General features: G+C 41.1%; 2 protein-coding genes across 4 annotated transcripts in view; one reads left to right on the top strand and one right to left on the bottom strand.

The window, feature by feature from the left end:
- Positions 1 to 26,474, bottom strand: part of LOC106965928 (olfactory receptor 1L8-like) — a 412,015-nt gene that overhangs the window by 331,216 nt on the left and 54,325 nt on the right. The window lies entirely within an intron of this gene.
- On the top strand, positions 10,263 to 11,438 carry LOC128312111 (olfactory receptor 1L4-like). The gene has a single exon (XM_053204665.1). The coding sequence runs from the start codon at positions 10,506 to 10,508 to the stop codon at positions 11,436 to 11,438; it is 933 nt and encodes a 310-aa protein (XP_053060640.1). The 5' UTR covers positions 10,263 to 10,505.

Below are 26,474 nucleotides of genomic sequence, written 5' to 3'. Positions count from 1 at the left end.
AAACTCAGGTTGCAATTGCCTTCATCTTATACAGACATACCTGGTTTTCATCACTATATCCCACCAGTCACTCAGTTTTGGGGATGCTGGCCTAGGATTTCTGTATGCTTTCTACTTTCTCTATTTTTGTGCCATAGTTTTAACTAAGCACAGCCACTTGAGAATGTGAGGAATGCCTGGCATATATGGAATAAATAAATTCATTAAATACATCTTCAGGTAATTTCTAAATGAAATTAAGTCACTGGGTCCCAGGCAACTGAACATATTATTTTTCTGATTCCACTCTGCCATCAGTCCCACACTCCTTTTTCTCAACAGCACATGGTCACTAAGAAATCAAGATCTTTTATGTATAATCCTACAGGTGTTCTATAAAGTAGATGACAAGTGGCCATGATATAATACATTGAGGAGAGTTACCAATCTGGCCCCCAGGTTAGTCCTAATCTTCTCAGACACCGCTAGAGTGCTGTCTCTGTCAGAATAGAAGGCAGTTTCGACAAGATATCCTGCCACCCTTTAGAAGGAGTGAGCTAATGTGAACAGATGCTATCAAAGGACTTTAATCATATTTTTGCTATCCAAACAAAGGAGCCTAGGGTGAACTTGGAAATTAGCTAATAAATATTGGTAAGAATAAAATAAATCTTTTCTGAAAGTACATATAGGCAGATGAAAGGTCTATATGGGCCTTATGAATACCTTGCCAAGTCAGGGGGAAAGCTTCTACATGGTTCTTGGATTAGACGGGAAACCCCTTGACAGTTCCTCCTCCCACATATTGTGAGGCTGGTTGAATGCGATAGTAGAATAATAGTCGAGGCATGTCGTTTAATGAGCAAACTGTGACAGGAAATGTTGTGGGTCTTCTACTGGAATCTCATTACATATATGTAAATGTTGAAGATTTTGCTCAATACTGAGCTAAGGAAAATTGAGTTCCTTGGACATAGTTTATCTGTGTATCAGAGTGAATGATATAAACTACCAGGGATGTGAAACATCAAGGCTAAGGAGGACTGGAGAAGAGTGCTGAGTATTTCTGATGTTGAAGAGTCTGAGAGAGAAGATATTAGCAAAGAAGACTGAAAACGAGGAGTCATATAATCCAAGAGTAGAAGGTTCAAGAGATGAGGATATGGATGTATTTCCCCCCACAGCAGAAGAATCTCCTTCCAGACAAGCCTTCTCCAGGAGATGTCCCATCAGCAGAACTTGCACATGGAGGAAGCAAATGAGCTACTTAGGGTGGAACCTGGTGTATAACTATAAATACAAACAGCACCGAGCTTGTCCAGAGCCACTGCATTCCCTGCACAGGAGAAGTGTTCTCAGAGCCATTGTTTCTGGATGTGTCAGGAATTCCAGACACATATCATGAAGTCATTCTTAGGGGCATCCCCAGAAATTCGTTTCATCTGAGCCAGAGTCCTACTGATCTGCATCATAGGTAACCCTGGGCTTCCTGCACAAAACAGAAATGATCAGGGTTTTTGGAAATGAGGAGGTTCAAAAGACAAAGATGAAGTCAGCCAGCTATACACAGGCATAAAGAAACTGAAGACCCGGTCCCAAACCACTTTACCATGGTCAGCTCTCAGATTCCCACTGGCATGCTTAGGGGTTTTAGATTCCCTTCATGGAATCCATCCACCACCACCAAGCCCTGCCCTCAGCCACCAAACACCTGCCCCTTGTCAGGGAGGCGGTATTCTGCTACTATATCAGAGGAAACCAAGTAAGGAACCATAAGAACGGGCTCCCATGCCAGCCCACCCTAACAGTGACTTTGGCAAGTCAGAGGACTACTCTGCCTCGCTTGTGAAGTGGAACACAGTGCCCATACACAGGGCCCTCATGGAGCCACTATAAAGCTGGGAACCCGAGATAGAAGCAGGGCTTGAGAACTGAAGTAACACACACAAAACAGAAGACTGCATCACGTGGAAGAATAAGATTTTTGCATTCCCCATGTAATAATAAAATCATCTCTATTTTTAAATATATATCTTTCAATGGGTGAGTGGCTAAAGAAACAGTGTTACATCAAAACAATCAAATATTATTAAGTGCAAAAAAGAGATGAGCCATCAAGTCTGGAAAACACAGGGAGGAAACTTAAACACATATTACTAAATGAAAGAAGCCAGTCTGAAAAGGCTACAAGCCATCTGATTCCATTATATAACATTCTGGAAAAGGTAAAACTATGGAGACAGTAAAAACATTGGTGCTTGCAGGGCGCAGAGGGAGGGAGGAATGAACAGCTGGAACACCAAGGAGTTTAGGACCAGTGAAACTACTCTCTACGATACTATCATGGTGTCAATATACATTTGTCAAAACCCCTAGAATGTACAACAGCAATAGTGAACCCCAATGTAAACTGTGGATGAGTGATGACGATGTGTCATTATAGTTCATCAGTTATGACAACCGTAGCACCCTGCTGGGGATATTGACAATTTGGAGGTCTGTGCATGTACGAGGGCTTACAAGTATGTGGGAACTTCTGGACTATGTGATCAATTTTGCTGTGAACCTGTAACTGCCCTAAAACAATTAAGTCTATTAAAGGAAAAAATTTAAAAAACTATCTGGAAACAATCAACAAAACCCAAAATGTGAAAAATCCATTAAAAACAGAAGACATGAACAGACATTTTTCCAAAGACATTAGCTGGCCAACGGACACATGAACAGATGCTCAACATCATTGATCATAAGGGAAATACAAATCAAAACGACAATGAAATATCACTTCACAACTGTCAGAATGGGTAAAATCAAAAACACAAGAAACAACAGGTATTGGTGACGATGTGGAGAAAGGGGAACCCTCTTGCATTATTGCTGGGAATGCAAACTGGTGTGCCACTTTAGAAAACATTATGGAGGTTCCTCAAAAAGTTAAAAATAGAACTACCCAACAATCCAGCAATTGCACTACCAGGTGTTTACCCAAAGGATACAACTTCAAAGGGATATATGCACCTGTTTGTTTATAGCAGCATTATCCACAATAGCCAAAATATGGAAACAACCCAAGTATTCATCAACTAGTGGATAAAGAAGTTGTGAGTGGCTCAGTCGGTTAAGCCTCCTACTCTTGGTTTCAGTTCAGATCATGATCTCATGCCTCATGGGTCAAGCCCCGCATCGGGCTTTGTGCTAACAATGTAGAGCCTGCTTGGGATTCTCTCTTTGTCCCTCTCTCTCTCCCCTCCCCTGTTTGAGCACTCTCTCTGTCTCTCTCACTCTCAAAATAAATAAATAAACTTTTAAAAACGTTAAAAAAAATAAGTTGTGAGATACACACACACACAATGGAATGTTACTCACCCATCAAAAAATGAAATCTTAGTATTTGCAATGACATGGATGGAGCTAGAGTATTATGCTAAATGAAATAAGTCAGTCAGAGAAAGACAAATAGCATACAATTTAACTCATATGTGGAATTTAACAAACAAAACAAATGAGCAAAGGGAAATAAATAAGAGATAGACAAAGCAAGAAACAAACTCTTAATTATAGAGAACAAACTAACAGTTTCCAGGGGAGGCAGAGATGGGGCTCAAGAAGCTCACTTATCATGATGAGCACAGCGTGAGGAATGGAAGTGTCGAACTGCTATACTGTACACTTGAAACTAATATAACCCTGAATATTAACTAACTGGAACTAAAATAAAAACTTAAAAAAAATGTGTCTAAGTTTGCAAAAGCTCACACAGTTTACAAGAAACAGCCAGCATCTGAATCTATTCCCTCTGTCTCCAGAGCCTATATTTTAATCCCTTCCCCTAACACTACATAGATACAGACACACACACAGACACAGAACTTCAGAGACGTCAGAAGCCATCACCCCACCTCTCCCTCCAGGTAGGCACACAGAAGCTACACAGAGACTTGCACAAAGAGCACATGTATGTACACAGCATGCATGTGTGCAAGAACGTACATGTTAGTATACATGTTTCACATACATGTGCACGAAACATCACCTGTGTTGCTGCAAGGCCCTAATTCCCTTCCTGGGTATATGAGGCTGCACCTCCAGAGGCCAGGTTCCCACCAAGCTCCTGCACACAGAGCTCAGTGAGGACATCAGTAATGTTCTCCTCTCCTGGGAAGCCCACAGGGCCAATCCCCACAAGACACTGACATGCACGGAGGACAGGCCCCTGGGTCACCCTTTCTATCACCAATGCCTACTGTAGGTAGAGAGAGGAAACAGCACGTTCCTGAAGCCAGATCTGCATTTCCCCTCACCTGCTCTTCCCAGATTCAGAGCCTGACCTTAACCCCCTGGAAAACCCCCTAGTCTGATCAGGACCCTGAACCTCCTCTGTCAAGCCCACAGGTAGGCAGGCTGAGGGGTCCTTGGGAACAGAACCTGGGGGTCAACATCTTCATATGATCTTCCTCTCTTTTCCTAATCCCATCTTCTCTCCTCCATCTCAAAGACAGGAGACAAGTGAACGAGAAAACGAGGATACTGCAGGGGGTAAGAGCACACATTCTGAAGCTGGACTCCACACCCTCTAGCTGTGTGGACTTAGCCAAGTCACTTCAAGTGCTTCTCCCTCACTTTCACTATCTGTAAAATGGGGGTACTGTAAAGACTAAATGACTTAATGTACATAAAATTCCTGGGACAGGGTCTGGCACACCTGAGCACTGTGTCACTGCTCGCTACTGTATGACCGTGAGTGAGAGTATCCACGGGAAGGGGCTGCGATGAAGTGGGTGTCTCCAGTAGGAGACATCGGGGTGAGGCACTGCCAGCCTAGCAGAGGGACACTACACACGGTTTCAGCCAAAGTCCCACTTGAAGCACTTCTGGTCGATCAGATGGATAGCAAAGGTATGTTGAAACAGACGGAAGACAATTATTCGTAAAAAAGAATCCAGTGGGCATATTTCAAGTGTCCACTTGCCTTGGAATCTGTAATTTAATGGCTGGGAATAGCTGGGAATGGCTGGGAATGGCTGGGTAGAGCTCCAATCTGATGCAGGAATGAAAATTAGGCATAAAAGACAGATTTCAGACAATTAAAAAGAGAGGAACCATGACTAGAAAGGGCTTTGCAGGTTCCCTAAGCAGGACATATCTGTTCAAGGGGCTCCATATCTGTTTGCCTCTCTGCTGGAAGTGGGAAGAGGGTAGTCAGGGACAAGCTGGGTTTCTAAGAACCTGACCCAGAAGATTAATGTTGCAAAAGGAGAAAGTTGCTGTTTTCTCTCAATGTGACAGCACTGAGGGCCAAAGTCTCCCACAACCGTTCCTCTCTGAAGACAGGGAACATGGGCAAGCACATGGCTTCATGGGATGGGAGGCAGAAAGGGAAAGGAAAGAAGTAAGTTGAAAAGGTCCCAATGTGTGGGAGCAAAGGAGGGAGAAAAGGAGTGGGTCAGCAGGAAGCGTAAGGCACTGGGCAGTAAGAGGACTTCTGTTGCAGAGGCCACACTGGCTTTTTTCTCTACCACATCTGTATGGCTTGGGGAACAGGTGCGATAGCATCACTTAGGGCAGATAAAACACAACATTTGAAATCAAACCTACCTGGGTTTGAGTCTCAGCTATGCCACTTACCAGCGGCATGCCTCTCTGAACTTCGGTCCCTTTTTCTATACAAGAGGAGAAGCACTACTTCTAATGACACAGTGCTAGTGTGAGAAGCACTAAATGGACAAGTACTAAGCCCAGAACCTCGCCATGAAATGTTGGCTGAATTTTGTCCAGTTGACTCACTTCCCAACTGTCCTCGCTCATTCATAGGCGCAGGTGCATGGATGATGGGCGGCTTTCCTAGTGCATTACACACCAAGCACTTTTATTTCCTGTTTGGGAAGACCGCGCTGCACGCCAAGTTTGTAGTCCTGGGTTGGATGTGGGCTGGCAGCTAGGAGAAGGGCCCTGTATCACTGGTGAGAAAGCAAGCAAGGGAAAACCATCCTGAGATAACAAATGTCCACAAAGTGGAAAATTCCAATAGAGAAAGTTGAGAAGTGCAGAAATAGATTAGATTTCCTGTCTAATAAGGAAGGGAGTGGATACCTTCTTTTAAGGGGGGATAGCATAATTTAAAAGTCTTGGAAAGACTCCTATCCCTTTGTCCCTCCCACCACTACCTGATGACCAGCCCCATCTTTGAAATGTCACTTCTCAAGCTTACTGTATGAGCAATCATACCACCCACCTGTAGAAAGCCTTACCGAACTCTTTCATTCAACTATCGTTTTTGGCCAGTAACATAAAATGCTTTATTACTAACTGTAATAACTTCCATTTACATGGTGCTATACCATATCACAATGAGTTTGCACACAGTATCTCATTTAAATACTAGGAAGGTGGGGAAATAACCTTCGTAAATTACTAATAGAACTTAAGAAGGTACAGACCAATGACATTATGACAACTGTGCTTCTGAAGAGAATGATAACTGTGTTTCTTTCATCGTTACTCTTAAATTGTGAATCAAAACTCCATGCTGCTTCTGAATCATTACAAAGCCCTGATGAAGCATCATCCTACCTCCCCCTTAGGTAGGTCAGGCAAAACCAGCATTATGGGAAAGAGAGGCTAAACTTTTACAAAGAGACACAGGCACTTCATTTCTGAATTCTACTACAATCCTTTATTAACATGGCATTTTTACATCAAAACCTCAGGATAAGCAAGATACGTTAATTATCTGGCGCTAGATAGCACCCCTCCTCCAACTCTGCTCTGGGGCAGCACACAAGTACTCCAAGTAAAAGGAGCTGACTGTTGCCTATGAGACTGTTCAGCCAGCAGTCAAAATCCCTAAATTCTTTTCAGGTCTACCTTTGAAAAATATTCAGGGACAGCCAAATGGGCAGGGTCCTCTTATCATTACCTATGTAGACAGGTCTGCACATACTTCAGGCTCTGCTATGCTTCTCCTTCATCTTCTTTTCTTTAACAGCTCTTCTGGGGTATAACTGCTATACAAAAACCTTTATATATTTATTTATGCAATTTAATGTGATGATGGTAGCACAGGTATACGCATATTTCAAGAGGCATGTGAGTGTTCAGGTGTGAGGAGTAGGCTAGACAGGAAGTAGAGCCAGCGTCTCTTACTGATGGCTCTAAGGACAGGAAATGACTTGCCCAAGGCACAAGGAAATACACAATGTTACCTGGTGCAAACCCAAAGAGGACCAGATAACCCTTCACTTCCAGGGAAAACAATGTCCCAGCACTGAGGCTGAAAGACCTAGTGAAGGAAATGGAGAAAGAGTCCAGACAGTCAAATGAATATATTGCCGTGGGATGGAGGGTGTTTGTCTCAGATTGGGAGTATCTATTGGAATTTTCAATATTCATGAACTCCAATTCAGCATTCCATATCTCAGAATGTATTCCATACCCCAGAAACTCTCATGAGTGCAACGTGCACACGCGTTTGAGCACACACACACACACACACACACACACACACACACACACACATATCCACTGTGGCACCATCTGTGGGGGACAAAGCATTAGGGATGCAGTGACCCCATTATTGTATATAATCTTTGTCTACATCTATGTAGAGGAAAAAACTTTGAATATGCACACAAGTCTAGTCTCTGAAAACTGGAATTATAGGAAACTATCAACTTTTTAATTATATAAATATAATTAATATAAATAAACATGTGGCCAGTGTTTTTAAATATGAACAATAAAGTAAAAAGTTAAATATGGAAGGATCTCCTCCCTGCATATCTTCACTTCAGAAGGAAGCCACACACAAATAAACACACAAACCTCAACAAGCACAAATAAAAAGTATTCTTCTTTACAAAACAGCATAATTCTATATGTATTGTTCTGCAACCTGCTTTTGTCACTTAACAAAATATAATGGGCAAGAGTATAGCCTTGATAATAGAGCAGCAGTAAACAGCTCTTACTCTGCCATCAGGCTGCCTGAATTAAAATCCCTGATCTACCACTTACTAACTGTGGGATCTGCTACATTACTTACCCTTGCTAAATTCTATTTTTTATCTGTAAAGTAGGGAAAATAATAGGGCCTGTCTCTTAGGATTTGGAGAAAATAAAATGATGGAAGGCATGCCAAGCACTTAGCTCAGTGTGGGACATACACTGCATGCTAATAAATGTTGGCAGATGGGAGCCATATGATTTTTTTAGACATTGTGAGATACTAAGTAAAGAGATGCACTATAAATTGCTTTAATAATTCCCCGATGGTGGATTGTTGGGTGATTTCTCTGGGGAATGTTTTGTTTGTTTGTTTGTTTATATTATTTTGTTTGGCATTACAAACAATGCTAAAATAAAAATGTGTGTATATTTGTGCTATGAAATATGACTATTTCTAAAGGATAGATTTCTGTGAGTGAAATTATTGGATAAATAAGTGTATATTCAATTCTGATAGAGATTACCAAAAAGCCAATAGTGATTACCTTCCCATCATTAGTATATGTGAGGCTCTTTTTTCCTTTGCATATTGTAAACAAAAAAAAAATGTGTCGACAGTCTAATGGATGAAAATTGCATTTCAGACTAATGTATATTTTCTGAATTCTTTTTTTAATATTTTTCAACTTTATTTAGTTATTTTGACAGAGACAGAGACAGCGAGCAGGGGAGGGGCAGAGAGAGAGGAAGAGAGAGAATCCCAAGCAGTCTCCATACGATCAGCATGGAGCCTGATGCGGGGCTTGAACTCGCAAACTGCAAGCCCATGACCAGAGCCAAAACCAAGAATTCAAGGCTTAACCAACTGAGCCACCCGGCACCCCAATATTCTGATTTCTAATGAAGCTGAGCATTTTCTCTGTGTTTTCTTTGGTAAATATATTGCAGATATTTTCTGTGAATCATTATAGTCTAGCTTTACTTATTATCTCTTTTGGTGTAATTTTCACATTTTGAGTACGGTATTTTGTCACTATGCCTCTATATATTTTTTTACTTGGAACAGCATCCTGGTCCTGAGACCATAAATATACACTTCTTTTTGGTGAATACTTACTTTATGGTTTGGATTTTTTACCTTGATTATTCATTCATACGGGATGTATTTCTATGTGTGTTAGATAGAAATTTAGTCTTTTCTTTTCCAAAGTTGCAGCCAATTGCCACAAATATCAAATATTCTTATTTAATAGCTCACCCATTTTTCATAGTTGTGAGATAAATATTATACACTAAGTTCCACTTAGATTAAGATCTATATATATGTATAAATATAGGTATGCAGAACTCTTTATGCTGACCCTTCATTTGTTTTTCTCTGTGTGCACCATTATCTTAGTTTCTCATTGTAATGTGCTTTGATTTGGGTTAGAAAACTTCTCTAAAACTCTAATTTTTTCAAATTATCTTGTCTTTATTTAGCCTTCACTCCTCTGAGTTTTAGAATGACCTTCTCAACTCCTATTGAGAGTCAATGACATTGGGGTGTTATTACATGTGCACTGAATTTTATTAATTGACAAAACTGACTTTTTTTCCAGCTTTCCTAAGATATAATGGACATGTAACATTTGGTGAGTTTAAGGTGTACAACATAATGACTTGACAACCTTACATATTCTGAAATGATTGCCATGGTTAGATTAGTTAACACCTCCATCACCTCATGAAATCACCATTAACTTTTTAGGTATGTTTCTTACATTAATACTGGTAAGAAAGGGACTTACATCCAAAGTTTTCTATTCCAATAATATCTGAAGGTTGAGAATGATGACTTCATATTTAAATAAAAATTAACATATTTAAAAAATTAACCACAGTAACATAGGCATGGTAGTATTCCTATATTGATGGCATCCCTGACCCAAAACCTTAAGTACCTAGATCATATTAGCCAATACAATTCTTAAATAAACATTAAGCAGGTTCTGCTATGAAGACCTAAGTAAGTCTCATCTGACACTGTGGATCCCAAGGAACACTAATGACATCTTGTTCTCACTTTTGTCTTATTCCCATTATCACTGCCACCACCACGACCTGTAGTCCTTTGAGTAGGAGAGAACACTAAAGAGAATCTCATTCATAGGGACCCCTTATATGAAAGCATCCTGATTCAAGATGGGGCCCACAAGCCTCTTCCCCTGAGAAAAGAAGAAAATAAGAGGATAAGGAGTTGTTCAAGAAACAATCTAGGAAGAATATTCAAAAGAAAATGGAGAAGAATTCACACACCTTAGGCTACCTAGAAGTTCCTAAGACACATGAGACGCACCTTTACTTTCTCATTGAGAAAATAGCTTGGAATTATCATAAGTTTTCCATGTGGGATTTACTATCTGTTTTGGGGGTTACTTAAGTAAACGTTCTTAAATTCTAACAAAACTATAAAATTTCCTCTTTAAAACAGAGAGGGATTCTTTTTAGAGGCTAGAAATTAGGGAAGAAGCTGACTTGATGAAATTTCCCTTCACATCTCTCCAACTGCTTTTCCACACCCTGTCCAGGAAGGCACAGACATGGAGACCAAGAACTACAGCAGTGACTCAGGCTTTATCCTCCTGGGCCTCTCTTCCAACCCTCAGCTACAGAAACCTCTCTTTGCCATCTTCCTCATCATGTACCTGGTCACCGTGCTGGGCAATGTACTCATCATCCTGGCCATCCACTCAGACCCCCGACTCCATACCCCCATGTACTTTTTCCTCAGCAACCTGTCCTTCATAGATATCTGCTTCACAACTGTCATTGTGCCCAAGATGCTGGTGAATTTACTGTCAGAGACAAAGGCGATCTCCTTCGTGGGATGCCTGGTCCAGATGTACTTCTTCATGGCCTGTGGGAACACTGACAGTTACCTGCTGGCCTCCATGGCCATAGACCGGCTGGTAGCCATCTGCCACCCCTTCCATTACAATAGGGTTATGAACCCACGGCGCTGCCTCCTCATGCTGCTGGGTTCTTGCACCATCTCCCACCTGCACTCCCTGCTCCGTGTGCTACTCATGTCCCGCCTGTCCTTCTGTGCCTCCCATGTCATTAAGCACTTTTTTTGTGACACCCAGCCTGTGCTAAAGCTATCCTGCTCTGACACGTCCTCCAGCCAGATTGTGGTCATGACCGAGACCCTGGCTGTCATCGCGACCCCCTTTCTGTGCATTCTCTTCTCCTACCTGCGAATCATCGTCACTGTGCTCAGAATTCCCTCTGCAGCTGGCAAGTGGAAGGCCTTCTCTACCTGTAGCTCCCACCTTACCGTAGTGGCCTTGACCTATGGGAGTGTCATCTATGTGTATTTCAGGCCCCTGTCCATGTACTCAGTGGTGAAGGACCGGGTAGCCACAGTCATGTACACAGTAGTGACACCCATGCTGAACCCCTTCATCTATAGTCTGAGGAACAAAGACATGAACAGGGGCTTAAAGAAATTAAGGAACAGAATTCACTTATAGAAATAACAAATAGAAGGAACAGCTTAATTGGGAGATGACCCAAGAAATGATCACTTCATCATTTCCTCATACACATTTGTCACATGGCACACAGAGAGGTCCTAGAAGGGAGTGTTGAAAAGCAACAAGAACCCTGAGCAGGAAGCTAGAACAGTCTGTTTATATTAACGACCTTAGCCACATACATGTGCAATCCCAGGACAAGTGCTGCTAGGAATCCACATTTTAGGACAGCTATTTCTGCCCCCTATATAAATAAAGCTATCTTGAAATTCAATAAAGCATCTTCCAATCTTTCCTCTATGGGCTTGACCTTGGCTAATACTCAAGAAATTACAGTCCTACTCAATTTGAGAATAAGAAGTTACATGAATCTGGTGGGGAATTGGGAAAAGACTTCTTGGAATAACGACCTAAGATCACACTTAAAATGTATTGATTTTGACAGAGCAAAGTTCAATAGAGTAGGAAATGGACAGAGCATTTCAAATAGTGGGAACCACACAAAGAGGAAGAGATGATAAATACTGGAATGTGTTTGAGGGACAGTGGAAAGCCCAGTGAGGCTTGTTCAATTTGAGAGAAAAGAGAACATGGCTGGAAATATGGAAGAATCCAGAAAGCAGATTTAATGCCCCAAAACACCAATGTGTCCTCATAGTGAATTCTCAGCACTTGACTTTTTTTCCTTTTCCTTTTCTTCTGCCCTTGTCCACATGGCCATGATCCTCACGGAAATGCCCTATATATTCTGGAAGAAGCAATGTGTGTGTCAATCAGGATAAGCGAGATTGTGCTGAGGAAACAAACAATCTCAAAATTGCTGGACTTGGAAACCAAAGGTTTAGTTAGTTATCACACTGCATGTCCACCATTGAAAAGGATTAGGGTGCTGCTCATTTTAAACATTCAGCAACCAAAGCCAATGGAGCAGATGCCACTGTAAACATTTATCATCACTCTGTCAGAAGCTGAGGAAATCTCTTGAGCAGATTTCACATGGGCATCGAAAAACTCTGGTCTGGAAGTGACTCACACCACTTGTAACTACAATTTATTGTCAACAACTAATCTCATGATCCCTCCCAAACACAAGGGAGACAGGAGGCACAATTCAACAGCAAATCTGTCAAATGGACCCAACATTATCTAATGAACAGATTTAATGATTAGTACACAACTCTAGTAACACAAATACATACGTGTGAATTTGTTGCTTAATCAATGTTCCTGATTATCAATTTCAATAGCAAAAATCACAAGATTATATACTGTATGTGGAATCCTTTTGTCTCAATTATTTCAACAAGTTTTAACAACCACCAGATTTTATTAATCATAAGCTTATAGATGGCAAGAGCTGAAGCTGAATGTCAGACATTTAGCCTTAGCGATATAATAAGAGGTATATGGTGGTCTAATGGAACACAGGGCCACCCAACATTAAAGAGAGACCAACATTAAAGTCCCTGCCATTGCTGTTACTGTGTCCTCTTCCACTGATCAGGAAGCAACCAGCAATTCAGGAAACAAACTCAAATTGCAACTGCCTTCATCTTATACACACATACCTGGCTTTCATCCCTGTCTCCCACAAGTCACTCAGTTTTTGGCCTTGAGCTACTATATATTTTCTACTTCCTCTATTTTTGTGACATAATTTTAAGCTAGTTGAATCAACCACATTAAAAATTGGGGGATTCCTGACATATATGGAATGAATAAATTCATTAATTTTACCTTCAAGTAACTTCTAAACATAATTAAGTCATTTATTCCCAGGAAACCGAACATATTTTTTTTTCTCCACTCTGCCATCAACCCAGACTCTCTTTTCTCAACAACACATAGTCACTAAAAATCAAGACTTTTTATGTTTAATACTATAGGTATTCCATAAAGTAGATGACAAATGATGAAATAACATGTGGGGTGCATTACAAATCTGGGCCCCTGGTTAGTCCCAATCTTCTCAGTCACAGCTAGAGTGCTGTCTGTCAGAATGGGACGTAGTTTCAGCAAGATATCCCACCACCCTTCAGGAGGAGTGAACTGATGGTGGTTGGTAGTATCAAAAAACTTTCTAATAAAAGTTTTGCTATCCAGAGGCGCCTGGGTGGCTCAGTTGGTTGAGCGTCTGCCTTTTGATTTCAGCTCTGGTCATGATCCCAAGTTTGCATGATCCAGTCCTGTGTCGAGCTCTATGCTGAGAGTGGAGCCTGCTTAAGATTCTCTCTCTCTCTCTCTCTCTCTCTCTCTCTCTCTCTGCCACCCTCCCCTGCTTTCTCTCTGTCTCTCCCTCTCTCTGTCTCTCTCTCTCTCTGTGTCCCTTTCTCTCTAATGAAAACATAAATAATTAAAACTTTTGCTATCCAAACAAAGGAGCCTACAGTGAACTTAGAAATTTGCTAATAAACATTGGTAAGAAGGAAATAAATCTCTTCTAAAAGTACATGTAGTCAGATGAAAGGTCTAAGCAAGCCTTCTGAATACCTTTCTAAGTCGAGTGAAAGCTTCTACATAGCCCTTGGGGGTAGACAGGAAACCCCTTGATAGCTCATCCTCCCACCATATAGATACCTGTGCCTGGCTGAATGTGACAGTGGACTAATACTAGAGGCATGTCCTTTAATGAGCAAACTGTGAAGGGGAATGCAGTGGGTCCTTCCACTTACATTGTGCTGAGGAAACAAACAATCTCAAAATTGCTGGACTTGGAAACCAAAGGTTTAGTTAGTTATCACACTGCATATCCACCATTGAAAAGGATTAGGGTGCTGCTCATTTTAAACGTTCAGCAACCAAAGCCAATGGAGCAGATGCCACTGTAAACATTCATCATCACTCAATATTGAGCTAAGGAAAGTTGAGTTTTTCCTCAATCTTGAGGAGATTTTCCTCAGTATTGAGCTAAGGAAAGTTGAGTGCCTTGGACATAGTTTATCTGTGTATCAGAGTGAATTTTCCTCAATATTGAGCTAAGGAAAGCTGAGTTCCTTGGACATAGTTTATCTGTGTATCAGAGTGAATGACATAAACTACAAGGGATGTGAAACATCAAGGCTAAGGAGGACTGGAGAAGAGTGCTGAGTATTTCTAACGTTGAAGAGTCTGAGAGAGAAGATATTAGCAAAGAAGACTGAAAACGAGGAGTCATATAATCCAAGAGTAGAAGGTTCAAGAGATGAGGATATGGATGTATTTCCCCCCACAGCAGAAGAATCTCCTTCCAGACAAGCCTCTCCAGATGTCCCATCAGCAGAACTTGCACATGGAGGAAGCAAATGAGCTACTTAGGGTGGAACCTGGTGTATAACTATAAATACAAACAGCACCGAGCTTGTCCAGAGCCACTGCATTCCCTGCACAGGAGAAGTGTTCTCAGAGCCATTGTTTCTGGATGTGTCAGGAATTCCAGACACATATCATGAAGTCATTCTTAGGGGCGTCCCCAGAAACTCGTTTCATCTGAGCCAGAGTCCTACTGATCTGCATCATAGGTAACCCTGGGCTTCCTGCACAAAATAGAAATGACCAAGGTTTTTGGAAATGAGGAGGTTCAAAGGACAAAGATGAAGTCAGCCAGCTATACACAGGCATAAAGAAACTGAAGACCCAGTCCCAAACCACTTCACCATGGTCAGCTCTCAGATTCCCACTGGCATGCTTAGGGGTTTTAGATTCCCTTCATGGAATCCATCCACCACCACCAAGCCCTGCCCTCAGCCACCAAACACCTGCCCCTTGTTAGGGAGGCAGTATTCTGCTACTATATCAGAGGAAACCAAGTAAGGAACCATAAGAACAGGCTCCCATGCCAGCCCCACTCTAACCGTGACTTTGGCAAGTCAGAGGACTACTCTGCCTTGCTTCTGAAGTGGAACACAGTGCCCATACACAGGGCCCTCGTGGAGCTTGGAACCTGAGGGCTGGGGGCAGACGTCAGGTCTGACTGCAACTCTGCCCACCAACTTCACTTATACACCACAGCACAGGGGAAGTGCCCTGCAGGTCCGCACCACTCCAGGGAATATCCAAAATGACCAAACGGAAGAATTCCCCTCAAAACAATCTCCAGGAAATAATGACAGCCAATGAACTGATCAAAAAGGATTTAAATAATATAACAGAAAGTGAATTTAGAATAATAGTCCTAAAATTAATCACTGGGCTTGAAAACAGTATAGAGGACAGCAGAGAATCTCTTGCTACGGAGATCAAGGGACTAAGGAACAGTTAGGAGGAGCTGAAAAACGCTTTAAACAAAATGCAAAATAAAATGGAAATGACGACGGCTCAGATTGAAGAGGCAGAGGACAGAATAGGTGAACTAGAAGATAAAGTTATGGAAAAAGAGGAAGCTGAGAAAAAGAGAGATAAAAAAAATCCAAGAGTATGAGGAGAAAATTAGAGAACTAAGTGATACACTAAAAAGAAATAATATACGCATAATTGGTATCCCAGAGGAGGAAGAGAGAGGGAAAGGTGCTGAAGGGGTACTTGAAGAAATAATAGCTGAGAACTTCCCTGAACTGGGGAAGGAAAAAGGCATTGAAATCCAAGAGGCACAGAGAACTCCCTTCAGACGTAACTTGAATCGATCTTCTGCACGACATATCATAGGGAAACTGGCAACATACAAGGATAAAGAGAAAATTCTGAAAGCAGCAAGGGATAAACGTGCCCTAACTTATAAAGGGAGACCTATAAGACTCGTGACTGATCTCTCTTTTGAAACTTGGCAGGCCAGAAAGGATTGGCACAAGATCTTCAATGCATTGAACAGAAAAAATATGCAGCTGAGAATCCTTTATCCAGAAAGTCTGTCATTTAGAATAGAAGGAGAGATAAAGGTCTTCCCAAACAAAAACTGAAGGAATTAATCACCACTCAACCAGCCCTACAAGAGATCCTAAGGGGGATCCTGTGAGACAAAGTACCAGAGACATCGCTACAAGCATAAAACATACAGACATCACAATAACTCTAAACCCGTATCTTTCTATAATAACACTGAATGTAAATGGATTAAATGTGCCAACCAAAAGACATAGGGTATCAGAATGGATAAAAAAACAAGACCCATCTATTTCCTGTCTACAAGAGACTCATTTTAGATCTGAGGACACCTTTAGATTGAGAGTCAGGGGATGGAGAACTATTTATCATGCTACTGGAAGCCAAAAGAAAGCTGGAGTAGCCATACTTATATCAGACAAACTAGACTTTCAATTAAAGGCTGTATCAAGAGATGAAGAAGGGCATTATATAATAATTACAGGGTCTATACATCAGGAAGAGCTAACAATTATAAATGTCTATGCGCCGAATACCAGAGCCCCCAAATATATAAAGCAATTACTCACAAACATAAGCAACCTTATTGATAAGAATGTGGTAATTGCAGGGGACTTTAACACCCCACTTACAGAAACGGATAGATCATCTAGACACACGGTCAATAAAGAAACAAGGGCCCTGAATGACACAAGATGGACTTGACAGATATATTTAGAACTCTGCATCCCAAAGCAACAGAATATACTTTCTTCTCGAGTGCACATGGAACATTCTCCAAGATAGATCATATACTGGGTCACAAAACAGCCCTTCATAACTATACAAGGATTGAAATTATACCATGCACACTTTCAGACCACAATGCTATGAAGCTTGAAATCAACCACAGGAAAAAGTCTGGAAAACCTCCAAAAGCATGGAGGTTAAAGAACACCCTACTAAAGAATGAGTGGGTCAACCAGGCAATTAGAGAAGAAATTAAAAAACATATGGAAACAAACGAAAATGAAAATACAACAATCCAAATGCTTTGGGACGCAGCAAAGGCAGTCCTGAGAGGAAAATACATTGCAACCCAGGCCTATCTCAAGAAACAAGAAAAATCCCAAATACAAAATCTAACAGCACACCTAAAGGAAATAGAAGCAGAACAGCAAAGGCAGCCTAAACCCAGCAGAAGAAGAGAAATAATAAAGATCAGAGCAGAAATAAACAATATAGAATCTAAAAAAACTTTAGAGCACATCAACGAAACCAAGAGTTGGTTTTTTGAAAAAAAACTAACAAAATTGACAAACCTCTAGCCAGGCTTCTAAAAAAGAAAAGGGAGAAGAACCAAATAGATAAAATCATGAATGAAAATGGAATTATTACAACCAATCCCTCAGAGATACAAACAATTATCAGGGAATACTATGAAAAATTATATGGCAACAAATTGGACAACCTGGAAGAAATGGACAAATTCTAAACACCCACAGTCTTCCAAAACTCAATCAGGAGGAAATAGAAAGCTTGAACAGACCCATAACCAGCGAAGAAATTGAATCGGTTATCAAAAATCTCCCAACAAATAAGAGTCCAGGACCAGAAGGCTTCCCAGGGGAGTTCTACCAGACGTTTAAAGCAGAGATAATACCTATCCTTCTCAAGCTATTCCAAGAACTAGAAAGGGAAGGAAAACTTCCAGACTCATTCTATGAAGCCAGTATTACTTTGATTCCTAAACCAGACAGAGACCCAGTAAAAAAGAGAACTACAGGCCAATATCCCTGATGAATATGGATGCAAAAATTCTCAGTAAGATACTAGCAAATCGAATTCAACAGCATATAAAAAGAATTATTCACCATGATCAAGTGGGATTCATTCCTGGGATGCAGGGCTGGTTCAACATTCGCAAATCAATCAACGTGATACATCACATTAATACAAGAAAAGAGAAGAACCATATGATCCTGTCAATCGATGCAGAAAAGGCCTTTGACAAAATCCAGCACCCTTTCTTAACAAAAACCCTCGAGAAAGTCGGGATAGAAGGAACATACTTAAACATCATAAAAGCCATTTATGAAAAGCCCACAGCTAACATCATCCTCAATGAGGAAAAACTGAGAGCTTTTTCCCTGAGATCAGGAACACGACAGGGATGCCCACTCTCACCGCTGTTGTTTAACATAGTGTTGGAAGTTCTAGCATCAGCAATCAGACAACAAAAGGAAATCAAAGGCATCCAAATTGGCAAAGATGAAGTCAAGCTTTCGCTTTTTGCAGATGACATGATATACATGGAAAATCCAATAGACTCCACCAAAAGTCTGCTAGAACTGATACATGAATTCAGCAAAGTTGCAGGATACAAACTCAATGTACAGAAATCAGTTGCATTCTTATACACTAACAATGAAGCAACAGAAAGACAAATAAAGAAACGGATCCCATTCACAATTGCACCAAGAAGCATAAAATACCTAGGAATAAATCTAACCAAAGATGTAAAAGATCTGTATGCTGAAAACTATAGAAAGCTTATGAAGGAAATTGAATAAGATATAAAGAAATGGAAAGACATTCCCTGCTCATGGATTGGAAGAATAAATATTGTCAAAATGTCAATACTACCCAAAGCTATCTACACATTCAATGCAATCCCAATCAAAATTGCACCAGCATTCTTCTTGAAACTAGAACAATCCATATTAATCCTAAAATTCATATGGAAACACAAAAGGCCCCGAATAGCCAAAGTAATTTTGAAGAAGAAGACCAAAGCAGGAGGCATCACAATCCCAGACTTTAGCCTCTACTACAAAGCTGTCATCATCAAGACAGCGTGGTATTGGCACAGACCAATACCATATACAGACATATAGACCAATGGAATAGAATAGAAACCCCAGAACTAGACCTACAAACGTATGGCCAACTAATCTTTGACAAAGAAGGAAAGAACATCCAATGGAAAAAAGACAGTCTCTTTAACAAATGGTGCTGGGAGAACTGGACAGCAACATGCAGAAGGTTGAAACTAGACCATTTTCTCACACCATTCACAAAAATAAACTCAAAATGGATAAAGGACCTGAATGTGAGACAGGAAACCATCAAAACCCTAGAGGAGAAAGTAGGAAAAGAACTCTCTGACCTCAGCCGTAGCAATTTCTTACTTGACACATCCCCAAAGGCAAGGGAATTAAAAGCAAAAATGAACTACTGGGACCTTATGAAGGTAAAAAGCTTCTGCACAGCAAAGGAAATAACCAACAAAACTAAAAGGCAACCAACGGAATGGGAAAAGATATTTGCAAATGACATATCAGACAAAGGGCTAGTATCCAAAATCTATAAAGAGCTCGCCAAACTCCACACCCGAAAAACAAATAACCCAGTGAAGAAATGGGCAGAAAACATGAATAGACACTTCTCTAAAGAAGACATTCGATGGCCAACAGGCACATGAAAAGATGCTCAACGTCGCTCTTCATCAGGGAAATACAAATCAAAACCACACTCAGATATCACCTCACGCCAGTCAGAGTGGCCAAAATGAACACATCAGGAGACTATAGATGCTGGCGAGGATGTGGATAAACGGGAACCATCTTGCACTGTTGGGGGGAATGCAAACTGGTGCAGCCACTCTGGAGAACAGTGTGGAGGTTCCTCAGAAAATTAAAAATAGACCTACCCTATGACCCAGCAATAGCACTGCTAGGAATTTACCCAAGGGATACAGGAGTACTGATGCATAGGGGCACTTGTACCCCAATGTTTATAGCAGCACTCTCAACCATAGCCAAATTATGGAAAGAGCCTAATGTCCATCAACTGATGAATGGATAAAGAAATTGTGGTTTATACACACAATGGAGTACTACATGGCAATGAGAAAGAACGAAATATGGCCCTTTGTAGCAACGTGGATGGAACTGGAGAGTGTGATGCTAAGTGAAATAAGCCATACAGAGAAAGACAGATACCATATGTCTTCACTCTTATGTGGATCCTGAGAAACTTAACAGAAACCCATGGAGGAGGGGAAGGAAAAAAAAAAAAGAGGTTAGAGTGGGAGAGAGCCAAAGTATGAGAGACTCTTAAAAACTGAGACCAAACTGAGGGTTGATGGTGAGTGGGAGGGAGGGGAGGGTGGATGATGGGTATTGAGGAGGGAACCTTTTGGGATGAGCACTGGGTGTTGTATGGAAACCAATTTGACAATAAATTTCATATATTGGAAAAAATAAAAAAAAATAAAGCTGGGAACCTGAAATAGAGGTGGGGTTTATGAACTGAAGCACCACACACAAAACAGAAGACAGTGTCATGTGGCAGAATAAGATTTTTGCATTTCCCATGTAATGATAAAATCATCTCTATTTTTAAATATATATCTTTCAATGGGTGAATGGATAAATAAACAGGATAAATAAATGTGTACATCCAAACAATGAAATATTATTCAGTACAAAAAAGAAATGGGCGATCAAGTCTGGAAAACACATGGAGGAAACTTAAACACATATTACTAAATGAAAGAAGCCAGTCTGAAAAGGTTACAAGGGGCGCCTGGGTGGCTCAGTCGGTTAAGCGTCCGACTTCGACTCAGGTCATGATCTCACGGTCCGTGGGTTCGAGCCCCGCGTCGGGCTCTGTGCTGACAGCTCAGAGCCTGGAGCCTGCTTCGGATTCTGGGTCTCCCTCTCTCTCTGACCCTCCCCTGTTCATGCTCTGTCTCTCTCTGTCTCAAAAATAAATAAACGTTGAAAAGGTTACAAGCTATCTGATTCCATTACATGACATTCTGGAAAAGGTAAAACTATGGAGACAGTAAAAAGATTGGTGCTTGAAGGGTTCAGGGAGACAGAGGAATGAATAGGTGAAACACCAAGGACTTTAGGGCCACCACTATCATGGTGTCAGTATACATTTTTCAAAACCTGTAGAATGTACAACAGCAAGAGTGAACCCTAATGTAAACTCGATGAATGATGATGATGTGTTGCTATGGTTCATCAATCATGACAACTGTAGCACTCTGCTGGGGAAGTTGATAATGGGGGGGGGGTGTCTGTGCACGTATGGGGGCTTGAAAATATGTGGGAACCCTCTGTACCAAGTGATCAATTTTCTGTGAACCTGTAACTGCTCTAAAAAATTTAAGTCTGTTAAAAGAAAAAACATTTTTTAAAAAAATCTGGAAACAATCAACAATACTCCAAAATGAATAATCCAACTAAAAAAGGGGGCAGAAGACAAAAAGAGACATTTTTCCAAGGTAGACATACAGATAGCCAATTGACACATATAAAGATGCCCAACTGTACTGATGATCATGGAAATGCAAATCAAAACCACAATGAGATATCACTTCACACCTGTCAGAATGGCTAAAATCAACAACATAGGAAACAACAGGTGTTGGCAAATATGTAAGCAAGGGGAACCCTCTGGCACTGTTGGTACAAATGCAAACTGGTGCAGTCACTCAACTGACTGCAAACACAATTGTGCAAAACACAATTTGGGGATTCATAAGTTAAAAATAGAACTATCCTACAATCCAGCAATTGCACTACTAGGTATTTTCCCAAAGCATACTAATTCAGGGGCACCAGGGTTGCTCACTTGGCCAACCTCCAATTCTTGGTTTCAGTCAGGTCATGATACCAGAGTCCTGGGATTCAGCCCTGCATGAGGCTCTGCCCTGAGCATGGACCCTGATTAAGATCCCCCCCCCCACCTCTCTCTCTGTCCCTCTCCCCTGCTCATGCTCTCTATTTCTCTCTTAAAAAAACCCCAATACTAATTCAAAGAGATACATGCACCCCTATGTCTACAGTAGCATTACATACAATAGCAAAAATATGGAAACAGCTCAGATGTCCATCAACTGAATAATGGATAAAGAAGATAAAGGAGATGCGGATTATTACTCAGCCATCAAAAAGAATCAAACCTTGCCATGTTCAACAACAAGGATAGAGGTAGAGAGTATTACGCTAAGCAAAATAATTCCACCAGAGAAAGAAAAATACCATATTATTTCACTCATATGGGGAATTTAAGAAACAAAACAAATGAGCAAAGGGAAAATAAAGAGAAGCAACCCAAGAAACAAACTCTTAACTATAGAGAACAAACTGATGGCTAGCAGAGGTGAGGTGGATGGAGGGATGGGTTAAATAGGTGATGGGGATTAAGGAATTCACTCAAGCACCGGGCGTTGTATGGAAGTGTTGAATCACTACACTGTCCACATGAAACTAATATTATGTTGTATATTAGTTAACTGGAATTCTAACAAAAACTTAAAATATCTATCTGCTAAGTTGCAAAAGCACATCAAGATTGTAGGCGACAGAGCCAGCATTTGAATCTACTCCCTCTGGCTATAGAGCCTGCCTCTTAAATCCTTTGCCATAACACTGCACCAGCACCTAGATAAGCCATGCATGTAGACACAGACTTCAGAGACGTCAGAGGCCGTCACTTCTCCCTCCAGGTAGGCACACAGAAGCCTACACACAGACATGCACAAGGAGTACATGCATGTATAGAGAGCGTGTGTGTGCACAACACGCATTTTCATATACATACTTAACATAAATTGTTCATGAATCACCTCCACCCTTGTTGCTGAATGGCCCTATCTCTTCCTGGGGAGATGAAGCTACACCTACAGCCAAGAGTTCCCACCAAGCTCCCGTGAGAAGCCCCTGCGAGCTCCCAAAAGAGTTCAGTGAGGACATCAGTAATCTTCTCCTCTCCCGGGAAGGCCACAGGGCCAATCCCCACAGGGCTCTGACATGCACGGAGGACAGGCCCCTGGGTTCCAATGCCCACTGTAGGTAGAGAAAGGAGACAGCACATTCCTGAAACCAGATCTGCATTTCCCCTCGCCTACTTCCTCACAGATTCGGAGACTGACCTTAACACCTGGAAAACCCCCTAGTCTTATCAGGACCCTGAACCTCCTCTGTCAAGCCCACAGGTAGGCAGGCTGAGGGGTCCTTGGGAACAGAACCTGGGGGTCAACATCTTCATATGATCTTCCTCTCTTTTCCTAATCCCATCTTCTCTCCTCCATCTCAAAGACAGGAGACAAGTGAACGAGAAAACGAGGATACTGCAGGGGGTAAGAGCACACATTCTGAAGCTGGACTCCACACCCTCTAGCTGTGTGGACTTAGCCAAGTCACTTCAAGTGCTTCTCCCTCACTTTCACTATCTGTAAAATGGGGGTACTGTAAAGACTAAATGACTTAATGTACATAAAATTCCTGGGACAGGGTCTGGCACACCTGAGCACTGTGTCACTGCTCGCTACTGTATGACCGTGACTGAGAGTATCCACGGGAAGGGGCTGCGATGAAGTGGGTGTCTCCAGCAGGAGACATCAGGGTGAGGCACTGCCAGCCCAGCAGAGGGACACTACACACGGTTTCAGCCAAAGTCCCACTTGAAGCACTTCTGGTCGATCAGATGGATACCAAAGGTACGTTGAAAGAGACGGAAGACAATTGTTCATAAAAAAGAACCCAGTGGGCATATTTCAAATGTCCACTTGCCTTGGAATCTGTAATTTAATGGCTGGGAATGGCTGGGTCAAGCTCCAATCTGACACTAGAGTGAAAATTGGGCATAAAGAAGGGATTTCAGACAATTGAAGAGAAGGAACATGCCAAGAAAGGGCTCTGCAGGTTCCCTAAGCAAGACATATCTGTTCAAGGGGCTCCATATCCGTTTGCCTCTCTGCTGGAAGTGGGAAGAGGGTAGTCAGGGACAAGCTGGGTTTCTAAGAACCTGACCCACGAGAGATTCGAAGGTCAAGTACTGATGGTGCAAAAGGAGAGAGTTTCTGTTTTCTCACAGTGTGACAGCACTGAGGGCCAAAGTCTCCTACAACTGTTCCTCTCTGAAGACAGGGAACATGGGTGAGCACATGGCTTCATGGGATGGGAGGCAGAAAGGGAAAAGAAAGAAGTAAATTGAAAAGGTCCCAATGTGTGGGAGCAAAGGAGGGAGAAAAAGAGTGGGTCAGCAGGAGGCATAAGGCACTGGGCAGTAAAAGGACTTCTGTTGCAGAGACCACACCAGCTTTGTTTTCTACCACATCTGTATGGCTTGGGGAACAGGTGTGATAGCATCACTTAGGGTAGATAAAACACAACATTTGAAATATGGTATTTGTCTTTCTCTGGTTGAATTATTTTGCCTAACATAATACTCTCCACCTGCATCCACATAGTTGCAAATGGTAAGATTTCATTCTTTTTGACGGCTGAGTAATATTCCATTTTATATCTAGTCCATTGTATATTCGCGCATGTGTGTGTGTGTGTGTGTAGTATATATCTTCTTTATCCATTCATCAGTTGATAGACATTTTAGCTCTTTCCATAATTTGGCTATTGTAGGTAATGCTGCTATAAACATTGAGGTGCATGTGTTCCTTTGAATAAGTATTTTTGTATTCTTTGAGTCAATACCTAGTAGTGCAATGGCTTGATTATGGGGTAATTCTATTTTAACTTTTTGAGGGAATTCCATAATGTTTTCCACACTGGCTATACCATTTTGCATTCCCACCAACAGTGTGAGAGGTGCCTTACTACACACCCTTGCTAACACCTGTGGTTTCCTGTGTTGTTGATTGTAGCCATTCTGACAGGTGTGAGGTGATATCTCATTGTAGTTGTGATTTGCATTTCCCTCACGATGACTAATGTTGAGCACCTTTCATGTGTCTGTTGGCCATCAATATATCTTTCTTGGAGAAATGTTTCTTTATGTCTTCTGCCCATATTTTAAGTGGATAATTTATCTTTTGGTGTTCAGTTTTATAAGTTCTTTATAGATTCCTTTACCAGATAGGTCATTCACAAATATCTTCTCCCATTCATAGGTTACCTTTTGGTTTTATTGATTGTTTCCTTTGCTGTGTAGAAGCTTTTAATTCTGATGTAGTCTTAATAGTTTATTTTTGCTTTTGCTTCCCTTCCCTAGGAGACATATTTAGAAAGAAGTTGCTAAGGCTGATGTCTAAGAAGATACTGCCTGTGTTCTCTAGGGTTTTTCTGGTTTCAGGTCTCCCACTTAGGTCTTCCATCCATTTTGAATTTATTTTTGTGTATAGCATAAGAAAGTGGCCCAATATAATTCTTTTGCAAGTTTCTGCTCAGTTTTCCCAATGCCATTTGTTGAAGAGACTTTTCCCCATTGGATATTCTTTCCTGCTTTGTCAAAGTATAAAGGACCATAGAGTTGTGGATTAATTGCTGGGTTTTCTATACTGTTTATTCACCTATGTGTCTAATGTTTTTTAAGTTTATTTATTTTTGAGAATGAGAGACAGAGAGAGAGAGAGTGTGTGCACACAAGTTAGAGAGGGGCTGAGAGAGAGAAGGAGAGAGAGAATCCCAAGCAGGCTCACACTGTCAGCTCACAGCCCGATGCAGGCCTCAAACTCGTGAATTGTGAGATCATGACCTGAGCTGAAATCAAGAGTCTGACACTTAACCAACTGAGCCACGCAGGCACCCCTGTGTCTATTTTTATGCAAGTACCATACTGTTTTGATCAAAGCTGTAGTAGAACTTGAAGTTTGGAATGGTGATGCCTCCAGCTTTGCTTTTCTTTTTGAAGTCTGTTTTGGCTATTCAGAGCCCTTTGCGGTTCCATACAAATTATAGGATTGTTTGTTCTCACTCTGTGAAAAATGCTGTTGGTATTTTAATAGGGCTTGCATTAAGTGTGTAGATTTCTTTGGGTAGTATAGATATTTTAACAATATTTGTTCTCCCAATCAATGAGCATGGAATGACTTTCCATTTCTTTGTGTCCTCTTCAATTTCTTTCATCAATGTTTTATAATTTTCAGAGTACAGATCTTCACCTCTTTGGTTAGGTTTATTCCTAGGTATCTCATTGTTTTTGGTGCAATCCTAAATGGGGTCAATCTCTTAATTTCTCTTTGTGTTACTTCGTTATTGCTTTATAGAAATGCAACTCATTTCTGTAGGTTAATTTTGTATCCTGAAACTTTACTGAATTCACTGTTCAGCTCTAGCAGATTTGTGGTGGAGTCTTTGGGCTTTCTATATAGACTATCATGTTATCTGCAAATAGTGAAAGTTTGACTTCTTCTTTGCTGATTTGGATGCCTTTTATTTCTTTTTCTTGTCTGATTGCTGTAGCTAAAACTATCCGTACTATTTTGAATAACTGTGATGAATG

Source organism: Acinonyx jubatus, chromosome D4, assembly GCF_027475565.1.
Source record: "Acinonyx jubatus isolate Ajub_Pintada_27869175 chromosome D4, VMU_Ajub_asm_v1.0, whole genome shotgun sequence".
NCBI classification, from domain to species: Eukaryota; Metazoa; Chordata; class Mammalia; order Carnivora; family Felidae; genus Acinonyx; species Acinonyx jubatus.
Note: the sequence above shows the minus strand (reverse complement) of the source record. Positions and strands in the feature narration are given on the sequence as shown.

What these genes read in the sequence shown, in the direction of transcription:
- LOC128312111 (XM_053204665.1), top strand. Translation starts at nt 10,506, where the DNA reads ATGGAGACCAAGAACTACAGCAGTGACTCAGGCTTTATCCTCCTGGGC.